The sequence below is a fragment of the Abramis brama genome, assembly GCF_963993115.1.
Source record: "Abramis brama genome assembly, chromosome: 14".
NCBI lineage: Eukaryota > Metazoa > Chordata > Actinopteri > Cypriniformes > Leuciscidae > Abramis > Abramis brama.
The window spans coordinates 38,115,603-38,138,501 of record NC_139976.1 but is presented as its reverse complement, the minus strand read 5'-3'; the positions used below and the strand labels follow the sequence as shown (position 1 = coordinate 38,138,501).

The window sequence follows — 22,899 nt, the reverse complement described above, 5'->3', positions numbered from 1 at the left end:
CTCGTTTTCGTCTGTTAACGAAACGGATGAAATGTAAGTAGAGGATGCTGGTGTGCACCTGAATGAGCTCGAGGACGAAGTGTGTGTCTTTGCTGTAGAGCTCGGTGGAGAGGCGCTCCAGACTGCGGCCCAGCCTCGCCTGCTGCTTCTTCATCAGGTTCTGGCCCTCCTCGTTCAGCTCCACGCCGATGCCGAACTCAGCTTTCCTGCAACATCAGCACAAACAGCGTTAGCAGAGCAGGGGAGCAACGGATCGCAGATGACCTATGACCCCTAGATTCACTGTATGATTCAGATGGCGCTCGAACACCGAACTGATTCCTCTTTCCCTTGAACGGACACATAAACACAAAACACCTGTCTAAATACCCGTCTCGGCAAGCATTCTCTCGGTTACGTTTAACAAAGGTTAGCTTTAACAAAGATGTTAAAAATACTGTTAGAGTTTGTTACTTTGTTATTTAGTATTCATCTCTGCTTGTAATTTGTGTATTTGTTCTTATTTTATTACTGACTGTTCACTTGGCTTTAATAATGTTTGAACTTTATTCCCCCCCCCCCAATATATATATCGTTTCTCTTTTTTGCTGATCCGAAAAATGATCCAATCCGCGGCTAAAAACCGTAAATGATCCGAACCATGAATTTTGTGAGCGGTTCCACCACTAATTAGCAGCGGTCGAGCGTGCGACTGCACTCGAGCTTCGTGAGCTGAACGCACCTGATGTCCTCTATGATGGCTCTGTGCTGATCGAGCTCTTCCTCCTCTTCTTCCTCTGGTTTATCATCAGTAGTGGAGTTTTCTCTGCCCTCCTCCTCTTCATCACTGCTGTCTGCCTCTGCATTGTCCTCAGACAGCAGCTCGAACATCTGCTCCTCTTCATCATCTTCATCATCATCTTCACTGTCTGAATGAAGTCATTTCAGAAGAAAAAAGGGCTTTAAAAGGGGCCAGTTTTCTTCACATTGTCACCTTTTTATTGTTCTTTTATTTAATTTTAAACCATATTCTTCTACACATTTTAACACTTTATTATAGTTCATTTCATTTTGAACAATATTTTTCTACACATTTTTTACATTTTTTATCGTTCTTTTATTCCACTTTAAAAATGTGTTCTTTCATTTCATTTTAAAGCATATTTTGATATACATTTTAACACCTTTTTATTTTTCTTTTATTTAATTTGGAAGTATTTTCCTACACTTTAAAAAAAATATATATATTGTTCTTTTATTTAATTTTAAACCATATTTTGATAAACATTTTTAATAGCTTTTTTATTGTTCTTTTATTACATTTTAACCTCTTTTTCAATACATTATCACATTTTTATTGTTCATTTCATTTTAAGCCATATTTTCTACATATGTTTTATTGTTATTTTATATAATAGTTAAGCCATATTTTTCTACACACTTTTATCACTTTATTCTTATTATTTTATTTAATTTTTACGCCATATTTTTCTACATTTTATCACTTTTTATTCTTATTTTATACCATATTTTCCTACACACGTTTAGCACTTTTATTGTTTTTTTTTATTTAATTTTTAAGAAATTTTTCTACACATTTCTATCACTTTTATCATTAATTTACGTCATTTAAATCATATTCTTCTGCACATTTTTAGCACTTTTTTATTGTCTATCTTTCATTTTTAAGCCATATGATCCTACACGCTAATCCCTATTTTGTATTGTTCTTTTATTTCATTTTTAAGGTTTGCAGTAAAATTAAACAACAGAAGCTCAGAGTCTTTAATTAAACTCCTGCAACTGCACAGCTGCAGGTTTGTCATGTGCTTTACCCAACAGTGTTCCACACATATCCCAAACATGACGCTTATCTGACTGAGAAGCGAGTGACGCTCACCCTGCAGTCGGGCTCCTCTCGGGCTGCTGGACGAAGAGCTGAGCATTTGCTCATCGTTCTCCATCTCATTCAGACTCACCACTGACGACATGTCGCTCATCGAGTCCTCCACCACAAACTGCAGAGATTGGAAGGTGTTTGATGAACAAACCCTAAATCTGAACATATTCTCATTCAGTCACTTCACATGCTTCCTGTAACGCCATTCAGAAGCAGCGTCAAGGCAAAAACATATATCGTTATACTTATATAGTTGTGTTGAATTGCTTTTGCATTGTCTGCAGGTTATCATTTATGACTTTAAATTAGAGATGCATGATTTCTGTGATAAAGTTTGCAATTGAGACTTAAAATGCGATTTAAATAAATCCAGGTTTGCTGTGCTTTCTTGTAGTACTGCACAATTTGTCCAAAATGTTGCGTTTATATATATCAGAATGGCTGTAAATAACAGTAGAAATAATACTACAACTAAATTTTATTATTATTATTGATAAATAATAATAATTATTAAATTGCTAAAAAAAAAAATATCTGTAATGTTCCATTGTACAAAAAAAAAGAGTATTTAAGAAAAATGCATATTAAAGCTTAACTTAAATGAGCTGCTCATGTGTAAATAAACACAGATTTGCGCTTCACACTGAAACATGCAGCGCATATATTAATTTAATTAAATCACAGCCATAATGCAATTTCGGTTTAATTTCGATGCATCCGTCCTCGTAATGAGATGAGAACAGTTACTGTATTTAATAACCTTTATAACCTTTTTTTAATCTCTCTCTCTCTCTCTCTATATATATATATATATATATAATATTTCATTGTAAAATAAAAAAAAATTGTATTTGCGCAATTACACAGTTTTGCGCTTCACACTAAAAAATGCAGCGCATATATTAATTGAATTGAATCGCAGTCATACAGCAATTTCGAATGTATTTCGAGAACAGTTACTGTATTTAATAAACATTTAATACAGTGCGCATTTGTAAAGACACCAAAAGTTAAAACAGTGTTTGAAACAGCCGAGTTTTGGTGTCCAGTTTGAAACGAGGTTCTGATTAAGGAAACTAGAAGTGAACTCGGACCTTCTTGACTTGTGCGGGCGCTTCGGGACGAGCTGGAGAAAGCAGTTTGCTGTTGAAGTCTCCTCTCCACTCGGTTATTCCCAGAAGAAGGCCCATCTGATGCAGTTTGATCAGGTGACGCGAGTCTGAGCGGGCAGCGTCCAGCAGGAGAGCTTTAGATTTGGCCTGACCGAGCACTTTAGAGAGCGGCTCCAAGAACACCTGCACAAAACAAGCAAAACACACCAAATCATAAAAACACACACTGCAAAAATGCTTTTCTTAGTATTTTTGTCTTGTTTCCAGTCCAAATATCTAGAAATTCTTAAATCAAGATGCATTTACTAGATGAGTAAAATGACATAAGATATTAAGTCTTGTTTATTTAAGTGATTAATTAAGTGAGTTGATGCTTAAAAAAAGCTAAATTATCTGACAATACACAGATAGAAATGAAAAGCGTACAAAAAACAAAAGAACACACTGGAATACAAAATAATAAAAAGCTAACCTTAAAAAGTGAGTTAGATTCATGGAAATACTTTACTATAAGATTGCATTAGTAATTGCACTGTGAACTAACACAAACATGAACATTGACAAAGCTTAATAAAAGCTGTGAATATATATATATATATTGTTCATTGTTAATGTTAGTTCATGCATTGACTAATGTTAACAAGTGAAACCTTATCTTAAAGTGAGTTGCACTTTATTGTCTAACCCTAACTTAAGCACTGAGTATTAATAACTGACTACATCTACATATTATAGGGTTAGTAATGGGGTTTGGTTTAGGGTTAGTTGCATGTAATTATGCATAATTTATAGTTATTATAACTTCAGTAACTACATGTAACGTGTAACAATGACACTGTAAAATAAAGTGTTAAATTTACTTTTAAAGAATATTTGGTAACACTTTACAATAAGGTTTCATTTAATAAAGTCCCCCTGTGGTGTAAATCCAGCTTTTAATGTTGTTTATGTGTCCATGTGGTGTTTTTAATATGCTTTAAGACAAACCATGTGTAAATTCATAAGACGCTTTGAAATCGCTGGTGTTTCTGACGTCACAAACTACCTTGTCTTCCTATTTTCAAGGAAAAAACGTTTACATATTTTGTTGATCAAAGATGAGTTTTAAAAGATACAATTATTGACTACAGGGGGACTTTGCAACTTTAGGTCATTTATAGCCAAGCAGCAAAACACAACATGACTCATCCAATCAGAAATTAGCTGCCGAGTGCCAGCCTAAGGCTAATCATAAACCAACTATCCAGCAGGGAGAGTGGGATCATTATGGGAATGAAGAAAGGGGCTTGAGACTAATGATGTGACAGGAGACTGAACCTCTAACCCTCGAAGAATGACACTCGGCAACGGTTGTCATGACAACAACCTAGATACAAGACTTTCTCCCGCCTCGAGAGCCTCTGGTTCCCACCCACGAGACGTCTCGTCTAACATCCCAGTGATGATGGGAAAATGATCTTCGCCTAGCAATATTGGTAACACTGTACTATGAGGTTCATTAGATAACATTAGTTAACTACCTTAGTGAACATGAACTGAGAATGAACAATACTTCTTCAGCATTGACTCTGCAATAAATGATGTTCTTCCTCAGTGTTTCTGTCTTGTTTTCCAGAACAAACATCTAAACATTCATAAATCAAGATACATTTACTGGAGAAGAAGCAAAACGACTGAAGATATTAACAGAGTTTAAATATATCAGTAACATTTTACTCAAAGCCTTCATATATAATGCATAATAAAAGTATTTTTTACACAATCATGCCTTATAATGCATTGTATGATCCTATGAATAATAATACCCACAGTTATAATGCATTATAATACTTATCAATTCACCCCTAGAAAGTATAATGCATTAAAACACTGACAAGCAACTAATTTCAGACGCAACAAGGAATTTGCAAATATTATAATGAATTTTAACTTTGGTTGCAATTACTTATAATAGGATATAATTATAATTATAACTAGGGCTGCATGATATTGGAAAAAACTGACATTGCGATATTTATTTTTCTGCGATATGAAAATGATTGAACCAGATGACTTGAATAATCTAATGTGAAAACAACCTTTTTTCTGACCCTATTAACAGATATTTGTGTTTGTTTTAATCACAGACTTCATTTTGATAGTTTTTAGAAAACAACGCTTTATAACTTGAGATTTTTTAATTCTCAAGTTAATATCTTAATGTATCTGTTTAGATATTTGTACTGGAAACAATATTTGTTTTGTAATGCACAGTGAAAGTTGGTTTCTTCCAGATTTTGACTGATTTGGCTCTTTACCTGCTGCAGTAGTTCCTTGCAGATTCTGGTGGGCATCTTAGCGATGCATTCGAGCACAAACCGAGCCACGCCGCCGTACGAGTATTCATCTTCCCCGGGCGCTATTGCTGTTTCCAAACGAGAATGCAAACATGACATGAGTCCAACATTAAATCACTGGCAGAGATAATGTGTTACAGACAAGATAAACAAACCACTGCAGAATAGGGCTGTAACAATATATCGTGTCAAAATATATCGCAATACAATAATGCAACAATATGTATCGTGGATAGTTAAAAAATTACTGTGTGAGAAAAAAGTCAAATTTAGTGTCAGTACTACATTAAACTCCTATATATAAAACGTTGAATATAATGTATAATAATGCAATGGGGGAATATTTGTGGCTCCTGATAATGTCTGATGTTACCAGTAAAAAGTGTCCTACATTATTTTAAATATATCTAGTCAGTGAAAGAGTGCAAACATATTCGGCTAAAATAATTCTGTATTTTTAGCTTCAGAATCATAAATATTGTTATTCTGGCGTCTCTATTGTCCTGTGCTTTGGGTTTCATCACCAAGTCCAAGACTATTCATTTACACATTGTGACATCAGGGGATTGTCACAGCCCTATTGCAAACAAGACGTGAGAAAAGCTCCTCCTACCTTCTTGTGCAACTGCGAGGTTCAGCGCACTCTCCATGTGATTGGCTAAGAGCGCCGTGGGCGTGTTCGGTATCCCATCAGACACCACAATGGAGACCAGGTGACCAGCGGTGCCGACCGGGTCCAGAGCCTGTGCCGACTCTGAGAAGTGCTTGTCGCTCGTGTCGGTGGTGACTCTCAGCAAGACACCGGGAGAAACCTCGAGAGCCAGCAGCTCCGTCTTACCTGGGTAAATGATGTTTGCAGTGAGAACTGAAGGGTTACAAATTTAAGAATATATTTCAAATATGCTTCTGTACATAACATCATGGTAAAGAATCTTTTAAGGTTAAGATCTCAGCAAAGTTGCATTTTCTGTTCTCTCCTTATTGTCAGACTGATGGGATTAGCACACGAATGATTCACTGAGAATCTCACCTTTTGTTCTGCAAATGGCTTTCGGACCCAAATGGCTCTTGGAGCCTTATGCTGATTGAATTAGGATTGGCCAGACCCTCAGTCTAGGGTGTTACCTTAACCTGTATACTTAATTTGCATGCTTTGTTCAGAATCTCCACCTCTATGTTATCCCTCCCCCTTGGAATGTATATAACTACAATGCATACTGTATTAGAGTTAGATCATGTTGGAAGTTCTACAGCAACGCACAGCGGAGTTCTCAATAAAGAATAACTTCCATTGAACGCGATCCCAACTGTCTCACTGGTCTCTGCTTCGATGAAAGAAAACTTTACAACAGAACCAACAGGAAACAAGACATTTATCCCCAATACTGACAAAAAATGACATCTAGATATTTACTGGGATTTTGACGATTACAATTATTAGACGATAAGCGTGTTTTTGTGCTTGAATCTTGTCATAGAGAAGACTTTCATATTCTGTGCAGTACTTAGTTAAAGTCCCCCTGTGGTGATAATCCAGCTTTTAATGTTGTTTATGTGTCTATGTGGTGTTTTTAATGTGCTTTAAGACAAACCATGTGTAAATTCATAAGTCGACTCCATTGCTGAGTATTTCCTCCTTAAAGGCCCTTTCACACTGGACGCGATTTTGACGCATGAATAATTCGCGCGATGGGTTTATTTTTTGATCAGCTGTGTGTGTAATGAGCGCTTCCACACCGAACGCGAATTCGCTTCGATTTCGATTTTTTTTTTTACTTTTGCGGCGACAGAAAAGGCTTCAGCCAATCATATACTACAAGGACAACGATTTGAAAGACAATGTGTGGCGTAGCATTGCCAACCAACTCGGTTATTATCACGACTGTGAGTGTGTTGTGTGATAGTTTTAGTGGTTGTATAGTCCTGTGCTGTGTAGGCTAGCAGGCCAAACTACATCTGGGATAGAAAGCTAACACTATTATCGTCAAAGGTAGAGTTTATTTTGAACACGTAACAAAATGTAGTGAGACTATTTAGGGCTGCTTTTAGTATACTATACATTCTTTGTGTGATATCTACAGTTTCTAGTCGAATGATTTTTAACTTACTTACTTCGTGTGTTACATGTAATGTGTAGTGACATTACAAAACGCACTGTGTTTAGTTGAAGACGCAAAAAAACTGTGGACATAAGCACACTCCCCTTCAGACTCTCTGTTCTGTAAGATTGGTTGCACCCAAAACCTTCTTTTCTGTCTTTTAAATAAAATGAAAAGCTCGTCTTCACTGGATGATGATGATGATGATGATGATGTTTTCTCAGCTGTCGGCGCGATTCGCACGAAAGTTTTGGAATGTTGAAGCTCTCTGAACGTCACAGACGTCGCAAATTCGCGTCGCGGCTGATTTGAATGGTTTTGATGCGAACTATTCGCACACGAACTATTCGCTTTTTCATTTCGCTTTTTCGTTACACATCCGGTGTGAAAGGGCCTTAAAACTGCAGTGAACCAAAGACAGCCTCAAAAACACGCTTTGAAATCGCTGGTGTTTCTGACGTCACAAACTACCTTGTAACCAATCAGATCAACGTGTGATCGTCAACCAGTGGATCTCTGAGCTGAGTGAGTGAGTGGAGGTGGGGCTCATTTGCATATTCATAGAGCTGTGAATACTAAATGAGGCAAGGGTGTCGAGTTACATTCAAGATATTTTAAAGCATGAATAATTTTTTTTTAAATATATGTAATTTTAGTGATCAAATATGAGTTTTAAGGGATACAATTATTTTGACATCTAACAGCTTAGTTAACATCAATTACAACTGATGTTAAAATATAAAAAATATAAAAAAATAATTTTTTATTATTTTAAAAAATAATATCTTGAATACTGAAATATGTGTGTTTCTGCTAACTGTGTTCGGAACTATTTCCATTGGCAAAACAGAGCAAAAACAGACAAACCTGTGTCTAAAATGTAGCTCGCAATTTTAACTTGGTTATTGAACTGTAGTATAAAATTAATATTGCATTTGCAATTGTGCTGATATTCGAGAAAAGAGCACTTAGCTAGAAAGATATTGCTTAGCTAGATCACATAGAAATATAATAACCGCTGTATTGGCCGATAAATCTAAATCCAATTTTTTATAAAATGTTTGAGAGCCTGATTATAAAAACAAAAGTCTCATCATGTCCCACACACAATAATAACAATGTTCTCATTATAATTTTATGTAGACTATATGACTACATGTTGCACTGAACTATATTTTCCTTTTTTAAGTGATTCAATCATATTTCAAGCAATTCAAACCCATCATGTTGAACAGTGGCATCTGAAGTGTCTCAGCTGAAGGAGATAATACATTATTTATCAGCTTTAATATATCGGCCAAATTTTCTTATCAGGCCGATAACAATAACACTAAAAATTATCATATATCAGCTGATACCGATATGGTGGCCGATATACCATGCATCCCTAGTTTTAACGATGTAGGATGCTGACATTACCAAGTATGAGTTTATATACTTAAATTTCTATATGATCTAGCTAAGCAACATCACACAAATAAGAGTGCTCTTTTCCCAATATCAGCACATATACTGCAAATGTCATATTGGTTTTATACAACTGAACATCAGAGTTTTTACTCTTGGGTCGATGTATTTCTTTAAGAAGCTTATACACATGTTCTCTCCCTGGATGTACATAATTACCTTTTTTATTTATTTATTTTTTACCCTTATTAATTTTTTATTTAATTAACTTTTCCTTATTTTTAATTTTAATTTTATTTTATACTTTGAAACAATTTAACAAATCTGAAGAACAATTTATATTTAAAACAAATTAGGTAATTGTGCATATTTGTATTTGTATAGACACTTTGTGATTGCATTGAGCAAGAATAAGAAGCATGCTTATACACATGTTCTCTCTCTGGATGCATAGTAACCTTTTTATTTATTTATTTTATTTTTCATTATTTTTTACCCTTATTAATTTAAAAAAATATTTTATTTAACTTTTCCTTTTTTTTTTTTTTTTTTTTTTAAATAAATAATTATACTTTGAAACAATTTAACAAATCTGGAGTACAATTTATATTTATTGTACATATTTGTATTTGTAAAGACACTTTGTGATTGCATTGAGCACTATGTACACTGAAAAATACTATATGATTGTCCTCTGTGACCCTGGATCACGTCACCAGTCTCGAGTCGCACGGGTTTATCTGTGGCAATAGCCAACAATACATGTTATTGGTCAAAATTATAGATTTTTCTTTTATGCCAAAAATCATTAGGATATTAAGTAAAGATCATGTTCCTTGAAGATATTTAGTAAATTTCCCACCGTAAATATAATAAAACATTTATATCTGTGAGTGAATGCAGCACAATCGAGAACATAAATGAACAACTTTAAAGGAGATTCTCAATGTTTTGATTTTTTTGCACCCTCAGATTCCAGATTTACAATAGTTGTATCTCGACCAAATATTGTCCTATCCTAACAAACCAGACATTAATGGAAAGCCTATTCAGCCTTCAGATGATACATACATCTCAATTTAAAAAAAAATTACCCATGTGACTGATTTTGTGGTCCAGGGTCACATATGAATGATCAAAATAAACATAAATAACAAAAAGCAGCAGCGTGCGTGTGCGAGCCGACCCACCACAGTGCTTGTCGATGAAGTCCTTGATCGGGCCGAGGTTGGGCCGAAACACCAGCTCCCACTGACTCCATTCCTGCAGATCCTGCAGAAGAGGCGCCGAGCGCAGACACACACACGCTTGATGCCGGCTCACCTCGCCCAGCAGACCCACCGTATCTGACACACACTCCCTGAGAACACACACACTTATATCAACAGGGTCTTATGAAGGACAGTTTAAAGGACAAGTTCGGTATTTTACACTTAAAGCTCTGTTTTCAGATCGTTTCTGATGAAATAGAATGGTTAAGATTGAAATGTGGACACATGCTGCTGGCCCGAGAATTTTCGGTTTCTGTGGTAGCCCCCTGAGTGTCTATTATTGCTGATTGGTGTATACATATATTTTTCATTTGATTGGTTCAGCCGCCCGCCACCCGCCCGAATTTAATTAAAATATTATTTTTCGTCACGTCATCCGCCCGATCCGCGGTTCACCCGCGGCTGTAACCGCCAACCGCGCATCTCTAGTGTGTGTGTGTGTGTATGTGTGTGAGAGTCTGGTGTTCAGAGGGATATGTGCTGTGTCTGTGTGTGTGTGTGAGACGCCCTCTGGTGTTCAGAGGGATATGTGTGTGTGTGTGTGAGAGTCTGGTGTTCAGAGGGATATGTGGTGTGTGTGTGTGTGTGTGAGACGCCCTCTGGTGTTCAGAGGGATATGTGTGTGTGTGTGTGTGTGTGTGTGAGACGCCCTCTGGTGTTCAGAGGGATATGTGTGTGTGAGAGTCTGGTGTTCAGAGGGATATGTGGTGTGTCTGTGTGTGAGACGCCCTCTGGTGTTCAGATGGATATGTGTGTGTGTGTGTGTGAGAGTCTGGTGTTCAGAGGGATATGTGGTGTGTCTGTGTGTGAGACGCCCTCTGGTGTTCAGATGGATATGTGTGTGTGTGTGTGTGAGAGTCTGGTGTTCAGAGGGATATGTGGTGTGTGTGTGTGTGTGTGTGAGACGCCCTCTGGTGTTCAGAGGGATATGTGTGTGTGTGTGTGTGTGAGACGCCCTCTGGTGTTCAGAGGGATATGTGTGTGTGAGAGTCTGGTGTTCAGAGGGATATGTGGTGTGTCTGTGTGTGAGACGCCCTCTGGTGTTCAGATGGATATGTGTGTGTGTGTGTGAGAGTCTGGTGTTCAGAGGGATATGTGGTGTGTCTGTGTGTGTGTGTGTGTGTGAGACGCCCTCTGGTGTTCAGAGGGATATGTGTGTGTGTGTGTGAGACGCCCTCTGGTGTTCAGAGGGATATGTGTGTGTGAGAGTCTGGTGTTCAGAGGGATATGTGGTGTGTCTGTGTGTGTGTGTGTGTGTGAGACGCCCTCTGGTGTTCAGATGGATATGTGTGTGTGTGTGTGTGTGTGTGTGAGAGTCTGGTGTTCAGAGGGATATGTGGTGTGTTTGTGTGTGTGTGTGTGTCAGACGCCCTCTGGTGTTCAGATGGATATGTGTGTGTGTGTGTGAGAGTCTGGTGTTCAGAGGGATATGTGGTGTGTCTGTGTGTGTGTGTGTGAGATGCCCTCTGGTGTTCAGATGGATATGTGTGTGTGTGTGTGTGTGTGTGTGTGTGTGTGTGTGTGAGACGCCCTCTGGTGTTCAGATGGATATGTGTGTGTGTGTGTGTGTGTGTGTGGGACGCCCTCTGGTGTTCAGAGGGATATGTGTGTGTGAGAGTCTGGTGTTCAGAGGGATATGTTGTGTGTGTGTGTGTGAGACGCCCTCTGGTGTTAAGAAGGATATGTGTGTGTGTGTGTGAGAGTCTGGTGTTCAGAGGGATATGTGGTGTGTCTGTGTGTGTGTGTGTGTGTGAGACGCCCTCTGGTGTTCAGATGGATATGTGTGTGTGTGTGTGTGTGTGTGTGTGTGTGTGAGACGCCCTCTGGTGTTCAGAGGGATATGTGTGTGTGAGAGTCTGGTGTTCAGAGGGATATGTGGTGTGTCTGTGTGTGAGACGCCCTCTGGTGTTCAGATGGATATGTGTGTGTGTGTGTGAGAGTCTGGTGTTCAGAGGGATATGTGGTGTGTCTGTGTGTGTGTGTGTGAGACGCCCTCTGGTGTTCAGATGGATATGTGTGTGTGTGTGTGTGAGAGTCTGGTGTTCAGAGGGATATGTGGTGTGTCTGTGTGTGTGTGTGTGTGAGTGAGAGAGACGCCCTCTGGTGTTCAGATGGCAATGTGTGTGTCAGTGATGCGCGGGTTGATCCAAAATGAGCGGGTGCCTGCGGTCACCCGCGGGTAATGATATTCGGGTCGTTTGAAATAAAGATGCCAATTAAACCTTTGTAATTTATATAGTACTAGACACAATTTTCAATGAAATACATAGGCCTACACTTTATTGGCTGAATAACTGGCAAGAAGTACGATGACGCACGAGCTCAGTCTGCAGGTAGAGATGGAGGCGGCAAGAGAAAAGGTGAATACTGGGGAGTGGAAGCTGTGGGAGTGTGGGAGACATTTGCCGAAATAATGAAAGATGATGACCAAAGTGCTGGCTTTGTCATGTGTACTTCTTGCGATGCTATTTACACATTTGATAGCCACAAAACTGGCACGACCAGACCAATTGTGGGTGGGCCTTAAATTAAAAACGTTAAATAAAAAATAAAAAACGTTCAATCACTTCTTACCTTAATAAAAAAATATTGACTAATATAGCCTACTGTTATATTATCTGTGCGTATACATAATATAGATTTTAATAGCTTGATGCTCTTTAAATATTTTGTTGCATTGTTAACCTATCCGCGATCGCTCTCCATGGTTCTGACCAAAGAAGAGCGCTTTGGAATCTCCATTACGCATCATACGCATCATACCTGGGCTGCATTTTCACGATAACATTGTCTCTTAGTGCGCTACGAAGACTCTTAAGGTATAACTTAACTAAAGGTATTCTACCACTAAAGGTACATCATTGCTAGGCGTCTTCAGGGCTATCATCCACTCGCGAGGCAGAGGCGCTGAAGGCAGAGGCGCTGGCACCCTCCTAGCAACGGCGCTGTTTTTGGTAAAACATGATTTTGACGACTTCATTAAGTTTCGTTTTATAGAAAACTCTTTTTAAAAGATTTTTGTTTTGTATAAATTGTATCTTAATTTTGATCAATGTTTCATCAATCAATTGCCTGCATTTAATGAATAAGAAGCAAATATATAGCAGGCAATGTAATAAGGCGCCAGCACGATCACTTGCATTGCATGTGAACTGTAGGGTGCCGAAACTCAGCTTGTGCCTCACAGATTTGAGAAATATAGGCTATATATTACAGAAAGCTTGAAATGTCTACTTTTAAACGAAAATATTAAAACCAAAAGAAATAGGCTACTCTCTGATTATGTAATGAAATGTGCATTTCTCTCTGGCGTTCATGGCGAGTCCGAATTGTCAACTTCATCTTTGCAGCAACACAGAAAACACCAGTTTATTACTAAACAATTAAATGTCTCCTTGCTAATTTAGACACATTCATAATCATTACTTTAACCGGTTCTTTGTGGCAAGCTTTATGCGTGCGGTCATAACGCTTATTATCCTGTAGGCTATGGCCTATTTAAGTAATTAAATTAATATAAAGGGGCGATTTGTCCACGAATGGCTTAAATGAACAACTACTAGTCGACTAGAAAAATAAATAATTAGTCGGAGGCAGCCCTTATTCCACATATTTTCGAACCAACAGGCCATTCTGGGTTGAGCGAGCGACCCTGCGGAATGAACGAGCGGAGCGGAATAAATGCGCTCTCCACTCACGAGCTCTGATCGGAACAAACCCGAACCACTGTCTGCTGAACTTGCACAGAAACATCACAATAGACATAACCAGCTTTTTAAAATTGTTGTTAAAACTAAACATTTAGACTACTGTAGTACAAATTATGAGCTTATTGACGATTTTTTATAATTCTTGACAAAATTAGAATATATTCTTTCTTTTTTTCCAACGACGCAACGATGAGCATTTACTAGGCTACTTTTAAAAAATGCGGGTCAGGAAGCGGGTCGGGAACAATATTTTCTTTTTCTTTTTTTGCGGTCCGAGTAGCGGGCGGGTTAGTTGAAAACGTCGGTCGGGTGCGGGTTGTTTATACATTGACCCGCGCATCACTGGTGTGTGTGTGTGTGTGTGTGTGAGAGTCTGTTGTTCAGAGGGATATGTGGTGTGTCTGTGTGTGTGTGAGTGAGAGAGACGCCCTCTGATGTTCAGATGGAGTGTGTGTGTGTGTGTGTGTGTGTGTGTGTGTGTGAGACGCCCTCTGGTGTTCAGATGGATATGTGTGTGTGTGTGTGTGTGTGTGAGTGAGAGAGAGAGACGCCCTCTGGTGTTCAGATGGATGTGTGTGTGTGTGTGTGTGTGTGAGACGCCCTCTGGTGTTCAGATGGATATGTGTGTGTGTGTGTGTGTGAGTGAGAGAGATGCCCTCTGATGTTCAGATGGAGCGTGTGTGTGTGTGTGTGTGTGTGTGAGACGCCCTCTGATGTTCAGATGGAGTGTGTGTGTGTGTGTGTGAGTGAGAGATGCCCTCTGATGTTCAGATGGAGTGTGTGTGTGTGTGTGAGATGCCCTCTGATGTTCAGATGGAGTGTGTGTGTGTGTGTGTGTGTGTGTGTGTGTGTGTGTGAGACGCCCTCCGGTGTTCAGATGGAGTGTGTGTGTGTGTGTGTGTGTGTGTGTGTGTGTGTGAGACGCCCTCCGGTGTTCAGATGGATATGTGTGTGTGTGTGTGTGAGAGAGATGCCCTCTGATGTTCAAAGGGATATGTGTGTGTGTGTGTGTGTGTGTGTGTGAGAGACTGGTGTTCAGAGGGATATGTGTGTATGTGTGTGTGTGTGTGTGTATGTGTGTGTGTGTGTGTGTGTGAGAGAGATGCCCTCTGATGTTCAGATGGAGTGTGTGTGTGTGTGTGTGTGTGTGTGTGTGTGAGACGCCCTCTGGTGTTCAGCTGGATATGTGTGTGTGTGTGTGTGTGTGAGTGAGAGATGCCCTCTGATGTTCAAAGGGATATGTGTGTGTGTGTGTGAGTGAGAGAGATGCCCTCTGGTGTTCAAAGGGATATGTGTGTGTGTGTGTGTGTGTGTGTGTGTGTGAGACTGGTGTTCAGAGGGATATGTGTGTGTGTGTGTGTGTGTGTGTGTGTGTGTGTGTGTGTGTGTGTGTGTGTGTGAGACGCCCTCTGGTGTTCAGATGGATATATCTGTGTGTGTGTGTGTGTGTGTGTGTGTGTGTGTGAGACGCCCTCTGGTGTTCAGATGGATATGTGTGTGTGTGTGTGTGTGTGAGACGCCCTCTGGTGTTCAGATGGATATGTGTGTGTGTGTGTGTGTGTGTGTAAAAATAATCGCAGCCTTTGCCAGATCGCGTGCGGTTTGATTGTGATTGATCTCGCTGGTACAGCAGCCTCAGGCTCACCCGGACCCGTCGGGCATCAGAGGACACTCGTAGCGCACGACACTGGCAGCGGCGTCCCCGCTCAGATCTTTCTGCCGCTGCGTGTAATTCACCAGACAACCCAGGGGCCCGTGACCCAGCTCCCGGCTGTCCCTGATCCCGTAGTGGTTCCTCAGGGCCGCCTCGATGAACGGCAGCTGATCCGGGAACACAGAACAAGCAAATGTTAAAAACTTAGTGTTACTGACAAATTTTCAAGCATCTCCATGTAAAATATATATTTTGTATAAAATAAATGTTGTTTTAACATGAAACTTCTATATATTGTTTCGTCTTTAACCCCCTGAGGTCGACGGTATCGCCGGCGTTACCAGCTTGCTTTTTTTTTATCAGTGTAAAAGGAACTCATAAATACTCTGTTGACTTTGATTTTCCATAGGAGTTTCATACATCAATCGATTCTGTTAAATGTGTATTATTTTTGTGTATACTCACAATAAAAACAAAGTGTTGTGCTTTTTGCCAAATAAAGAAAAATAAACACGAAGCGAGTTCTGCCTTCTCTCTGCCAGTGAAGTCCATTCTGAAACGCGTCCGAAAATGAATCATAACTCAGCGAATACTTCTCACACAGGCACGTGAGATATGTCTTTATGAAGCTTGAAATCTCTTCTTTTAAATGAAGTAATTTATATAAAAAACAAATATTCTCATCTTGTGAAATCTGTATTAAAAGAGAGCGATTCCAGTCGACCTCATTAGAGCTAATTCAAATGTAATGTGACACCGCCCACGGAGAGCGCGCGCTATTCAAACGCAAATGGCTGAGGTAATCCAAGCAAACCTGTGAACGCCCCCATCAGCTCGAGAAAACCAAAACACAAGTTTATTCAGAACATTACTTGTTTACAACGTCTCGCAGAGGAATAATGAGGAATACGAGCTGAGGAATACTAGTAAGTTTTTCCTTCTCGGGTTTCTGTTTATGAATGAATGAACGGCATAGATGCGCGCTGTTTACCACAGCTGGCAAAAAACAATATTACGTGACAGTTCTCCATTATGGACGCGAGCGCTCTAAAAAAAAGCACTAAAAGACTTTCAAACTTTCACAGAGACCTCAAAACAGAAAGTACAAATCCTTTCTTTAAAACAAATTTCGTTTTGTATCAATTGTATCTTAATTTTAATATTTTTTTCATTAACAAATTTCCTGGATTTAAAGTAAATATAGGCTAGCAATCACAACATAAGGTGCTTGAACTGGAGATCATCATGAACCAGACCGTAGCCTACTCGCCTCACATGTCTAAAAAATGTGAAATATATTTACAGAAAGCTGGTTCTAAACAAAACCATCCAAAACAAAAAACTATGTAGCCTAATAAATGTGCATTTCTCCGGTGCGTTCACTAACCTACTGCGAAGATCGCGAGTCAATAGCCTATCGTCAACTTCTTTGCCAGAAGTTAAATTTAAATGGTCAATATAAGTCTTCTTCTAAATATATCTTTTGTCCTTGCATTGTGGCTCAGTCAGTTTCACACCTGAATGAATGGCTCATTATGCAGAGTGGGTGGGACATTGTATTTCTCAGGTGTAAACCACTCCTCGTTCACGCCCCCCTCGCATATTGGCTTTCCAAGCAAAACCTGTTTTACATCAATTTAAATCAATGTATGGTTTTATGTGAACGATAAAGCAAGACTATTTTCACATAATTTTGAAGAAAAAATTCTAGGCGAGGACAACCATTAGTCAAAAGTCTTATTGACACATATTTACTATGTGTTTTATGGCCTTATTTCAGAAATTTTAGTTTTTAGTTTTTTCAATATCCATGCATAAACATTATTCTCTCAAAAATGAAAACATGTACATACACGTGGCTCACATATTATTGTAGCCCTGTTTGTGCTTTATAGAATGAATTTACACCTTTGCCATTGATATGTTTATAAGCAACTGAAAAAAGCACAAATGTCAGGGCATGTCAGAACATCTCAAGGGCCCCAAAAACAGCCCAGACGCCAGAGGGTTAAAAGGAATCCAACCTTAGATCCTTATTCCAAAGCATTCATGAACTACAACCACACTTGTTTGTTGATCTGATTCTATAAGTAGGAGGCTGTCTTTCATCTGTCACAGCAAATATTAATCAGAGTTGTGATCTGTCACACCGTGCAAAAGCTCTTCTGACACGTAACATGCACAGACAAGCCGGCGACAGAACTCACTCTGCTGGCGTCTCCCTCCCCGCACTGTTTGATGAACTCAAACACGTCTTGTCTGCAAGGTCTGAATCCGTTGGCTCCGGGATCTTGGCTGTCGATGGAGACGGCGCCCCCTGCTGCCTCCTGGAGGATCTGCGGGAACAGCAACACACACGCCGTGAGAAAATGTACAAAATATCTTCATGGAACATGATCTTTACTTAAAGTTAATATCCTAATGATTTTTAGCATAGAAGAAAAATCGCTAATTTTGACCCATAACATGTAGGAGACTTCGAGGTGAAGCAGAAACACACACCTTTTTGTTTTTGATAATGAAGTCCAGGTAAGTGCCCTGCTGCAGCTGACTGAAGTCTGTGAATCTGAAGTGCTCTGCGATCTTCCTCTCCAGCGTGCGCAGCTGCGCTAGGCTAGGTGTGCTAGTGAAGCTGGCGACACGGTCCTGGAAGTAGCTCTTCACGTCAGCTATGCAAAACAGGACCACATCATTAGGCAGGAAAGTATATAAATCAAGTACGAACATTTGATTCATCAAACATTGATGCTGATTATACACACTCCCCATAGTCATCGTCATCCTAGGAAAAGGAGAACCGTAATAATAAGGGAATCTATAGATTTGCATCAAGAGCGATGCAACAAATCAATGCAATCTTTCTTAACAAAACTCAAGCACCTGAGCAAAAGTAATATAGATGTTAGACTGTCAGCTGACTAAAATTTTACTGAATTAATTGGTAACAATTCACAATAAAGGTCCTTTTTTTTAAACATAACTAACAATTTAAAAAATGATTTATTAAAGTCCTCCTGTAGTCAATAATTGTATCTCTTAAAACTCATCTTTGTCACCGAAATGACATATTTAAACGTTTGTTTCCTTGAAAAACATGTCTTCATGCCTTAAAATATCTTGAATGTAACTCGACACCCTTGCCTCATTTAGTATTCGCAATTCTATGAATATGCAAATGAGCCCCGCCTCCACTCAATTTGGACTTTAAGTTTTTCAATTATTAAAAAACAAAAGTTGCATCTGTTAATATTATTTAATGAACCTGAGCTGACATAACAATGAGCAGTTGTTATTTTTATTAATAACTAAGATTAATCATCAACACTTTAACAGATGTATTGCACATCGTTAGTTAATGCATTAACCAATGCTAACTAACAGGACCTTTCTGTAAAGTGCTACCAATTCATTTTTATATGCAGATTAATTAATTACATTAACTGCAATTAAATCAAAAACCTCAATAACTGCTAAGAAAACCCCAACAATTACAGATAAATAAATTAAATATGACATACTGTCATGTTCCCCTTTTAAGGCCCCGATATACTTCAAGTAAAATCGAAGAATGAACTAGTGTGTCTTTATGAACAAAATCATGCCAAAACAAAGTTCATTAATGGATTTCAAAAACGATTTTTGATTTTATTTTTTGATTCCCAAAAAAGTGGATACAGGCATGGGGGGGGGGCAATCCAACTGTCCCCATTGACTTTGTATTGTGTGAAGCTGCCTCCTTGTCATTTCTGACTTGTAACAAAAAACAAAACAATGTCTAAAAGCTGCCATGTGACAAGGTGTACAGCAAACAAGCTAAACAACCCAGAAATATGTTTTTATAAGCTGTCGAGCCCAAAAAACAAGCGTTTAAGGACACAAAAGTGGATACAGGCTGAAACAAATCGGTAATCCTGACACTCTATATGCTCTAAAAATACATTATGTGTGTGTGCAGAAAACATTTAGTCTCTGGTAAGTCAAATATCCAAATGTCAGTTTTATATATTATATTTCTGTAAGATAAGCTATCCTGTCGCTCCAGCGGGCGTAAGTTAGTTCTCAGAGTAATATGACACCTTGCGCTCTGTCTCAATCGCCTGTATCCACTTCTGTGTCCTTAAACGCTCACTTTTTGGGGTCGACAGATTATAAACACTTATTTCTGGGTTTTTTAGCTTGTTTGCTGTACACCTTGTCACATGGCAGCTTTTAGACATTGTTTTGTTTTTTGTTATAAGTCAGAAATAACAAGGAGGCAGCCTCTCGCAATACAGAGTCAATAAAGACGTTTGGATGACTTTGCCGTGAGTATATCAGAGCCTTAACCTTAGAGGGTGGTAAAACTGAAAAGGAGAATAAGATAACTAATGAGGTGATAAAGTGGACACCTTCAGTGGGGAGCATCTCCATTGCTCTCTCTTCCGTAGCTTTCTTTGCCTCTGCTTTTTTCTGAGGTTTCTCTTTAGCTACCAGGTCCTGAGGCGCGTCCAAGGAGCCACAGCATATAGCAAGCTGGAATAGGGCTCTAGCTAGCCGGTCTCTCATTACACATGTCAGGAATGCCTGAATATTCTGAGGACACACACACAAAAAAACAAGCAAAATCAGTCATTTCCATAACACGATATAAAGTAGAAACATTCATGTTCTTAGTCGGATTCAATCACAGGGTTCCCACTCCTCGGTTAGCTTCAAATTCAAGGACTTTCCAGGTCCAATACCCTCAAACTCAAGGACTTAATGTGGGACACATATCAAGCGAGAGCAATGTTACATCATGTTACCTTGTAAGATACATTGTTACAGTTTTGCACGCGTGAACGTCATGGCAACGTACAACACAAAGTTCCTCACGCGGCAAACACTTAACGTAACACATAAACACGTGTAACTAACGTAAATCAAGCAAGCTAGTGCGCGTAGGCCACGAAGTGTTGGCGAAATAACACATTAGTGTAATAATATGGAATTTTTTCCAGAAAACTTCTTGCACAAAATAAATTCAAGCACTTTCAAGGACCTGTGTGTGTGTGTGTTTACTCTCAAAAACCTTCCAGGGACTTTTTATCATATTCACAAACTTTCAAGGATTTCAAGGACCCGTGGGAACCCTGCAATTAATCAAACCAGAGCAGAAATGGCATGAATAAGTTCATGGACATGTACGAAGACCACATAATGGCTTAAAGTGAATGAAGAGGGAAAGGTCAATCAAAAGAGCAACTGCATGAGGACCATAAAGACTCAATGGTTATGATGCAAGTCGTTGGAGAAACATTTCTGTGTGGGATTAGCAGATGAAGAGCGTGACATCACATTAATGAGGAAAGCAACCGATCCCTCTCCGACTCTCATCTTTAAACCCATTTACATCCTTAAACATCTAAAAGGAATTACCACTGCAATTACCAAGAAAAGAATAGTTCACCCAAAATTCTAATTCTATATCATCCACACACTTTTTGAAGCTTGAAAGCTTCAGTTCCAGTCGTAATTGCAAAGACCAAGCAATAAAATCTCCTTTTGGGTTTCGAAGTAGAAAGTACGTGATTCTGGTTTGGAACAAAACGAGAAAGAGTACTTTATAAGAGAGCTTGGGGTGAACTATCCCTTGTATCTCGTTAGGAATAATAATTACAAGTGGGAACTCAACCACCAAACCTTGTTTAAGACAGACAAATACTTTTACGTAAAGCCTGCTCCAAACAAAAGGCAGCAAAACTACACTGCTATATTGTGTTCGCCCATATGCAAATCTTATCTAAGCTTGTTTTGGAATTCCTAGATGTAAACTCACAATTGTTAGAAAAAAATCTGAATTGTGAGATAACCTGCCAGTTTAATACTCAGGCTATGCGTCAGTGTTTGAGTACTCGAGACCAGACTCGATCTGCGCGCATCACAGAGCTAGTGCAAGATGAGAATTTGTGGTTAAAAAGTATAAATTTGTTTATTTTGTTGTAAAATGTCCGCTGGTTTGTCTAGATGAGACTCTTATTCCTCGGCTGGATCGTGTCGAGACTTTGAAGCTGCACTGAAACTCACATCTGGACCTTCAACCCGTTGGACCCCATTGAAGACACTATATGGAGAAACATCCTGGAGTGTTTTCCTCAAAAACCTTCATTTCTTTTCAACTGAAAAACGAAAGACTTGAACATCTTGGACGACATGGGGCAGAGTAAACTATCAGGAGATTTTAATTCTGAAGTGAACTAATCCTTTACCTCGAATTTGGTCTGAAGCACTACAACACTGTTAGGAGTTTTGGAAAAACCTTTAGTAAGTATGCACAAAAGTAATAGAGGTGAGTGTCAAAGCAAGCACTGCTTTAACTTAGCAAGATGCCACCCATGAAGAACAGCAACTTGGGCGTTTCCAGTGCGGTTAGCAGACATCAATCATCCAAACCACAAGAAAAACCAGCTTGCAAACGAATACTCGTCCTTAAGTTGCTCACCTTCGTCATAGTTTTACTGAAGATGCCTTCAGAGTTGGTGAAGACTTCCAGGACTACATCGGTGGCGGTCATATTTGCATATTTTTTCCTAAGCTCGGAGTTTCCCATCTGGGAGTAGTTCACAGGTCCTTGGGTGGGATCCAGCAGGCTCTTCTTGATCTTAAACATTTTGGCATCCACCTCCTCCTGAATCTCCCTCTGAATGGTTTCTTTGGCCTTTTCCATGTGGCAATAATCAGCAGCCGATGCCTTATTCAACGTCTAAGAACACAGCATGAGCAAATAAAGTCTTGTAGTCAATATTGCGTACTGACCCAACAAATGCCACCATTGGATTAAGAATGATGGGAATTTTAGAGCACAACAGTTTCACAGTTCCAGAGTTTTGGAAAATTCTTGAAGGATGTATTTTCAATGCTTTGTAGATAGGGATGCACTGATATGAAAATTTTGGCCGATACCAATAATTCTTTATACTTGAAAGCCAATAACCGATATATTGGCCGATAAATCTAAATCAAAATTTTTATATAATTTTTGAGAAACTGATTACAAAAACAAAAGTCTCACCATTAAAACCCATGTCCAAAACACACAATTATAATCCATTTTACTTTCTATTTTTCACAATACACAAAAGGAGAAAATTTGAAGACCTTTCCATGCAGTTATAATGAGGACCGAAGCCTTTATGTTTCATAAAGAATGAAAAAGCACCAGAAAAGTCATTCATTACACCGATATGAACATTTTGGCCGATACCGATAACCGATAATTCTTTATATTTGAAAGCCGATAACCGATATATTGGCCGTTAAATCTAAATCAAATTTTTTTTATAATTATTGAGAGCCTGATTACAAAAACAAAAGTCTCATAATTTCCCAAGCACACAATTATAATAATGTTTTCATTATTCATGTTATGTAGCCGATATGACGGACTTGCGCTGCACATGTTGCACTGAACTC

General features: G+C 38.9%; 1 protein-coding gene across 7 annotated transcripts in view; it reads right to left on the bottom strand.

The window, feature by feature from the left end:
• The window catches only part of LOC311095800 (uncharacterized protein), a 92,406-nt gene that overhangs the window by 51,081 nt on the left and 18,426 nt on the right, over positions 1 to 22,899 (bottom strand). For all 7 annotated transcript variants that reach the window (XM_084134585.1, XM_084134586.1, XM_084134587.1 and 4 more), the window contains 12 exons: positions 21,929 to 22,189; positions 19,857 to 20,040; positions 17,971 to 18,137; positions 17,676 to 17,804; positions 15,460 to 15,635; positions 10,024 to 10,193; positions 5,941 to 6,165; positions 5,289 to 5,395; positions 2,974 to 3,174; positions 1,880 to 1,997; positions 722 to 908; positions 59 to 206 (listed from right to left, as the gene is read on the bottom strand). In XM_084134585.1, the coding sequence (XP_083990711.1) occupies positions 59 to 206; positions 722 to 908; positions 1,880 to 1,997; positions 2,974 to 3,174; positions 5,289 to 5,395; positions 5,941 to 6,165; positions 10,024 to 10,193; positions 15,460 to 15,635; positions 17,676 to 17,804; positions 17,971 to 18,137; positions 19,857 to 20,040; positions 21,929 to 22,189 (2,073 nt within the window). The remainder of the gene's footprint in view (positions 1 to 58; positions 207 to 721; positions 909 to 1,879; positions 1,998 to 2,973; positions 3,175 to 5,288; positions 5,396 to 5,940; positions 6,166 to 10,023; positions 10,194 to 15,459; positions 15,636 to 17,675; positions 17,805 to 17,970; positions 18,138 to 19,856; positions 20,041 to 21,928; positions 22,190 to 22,899) is intronic.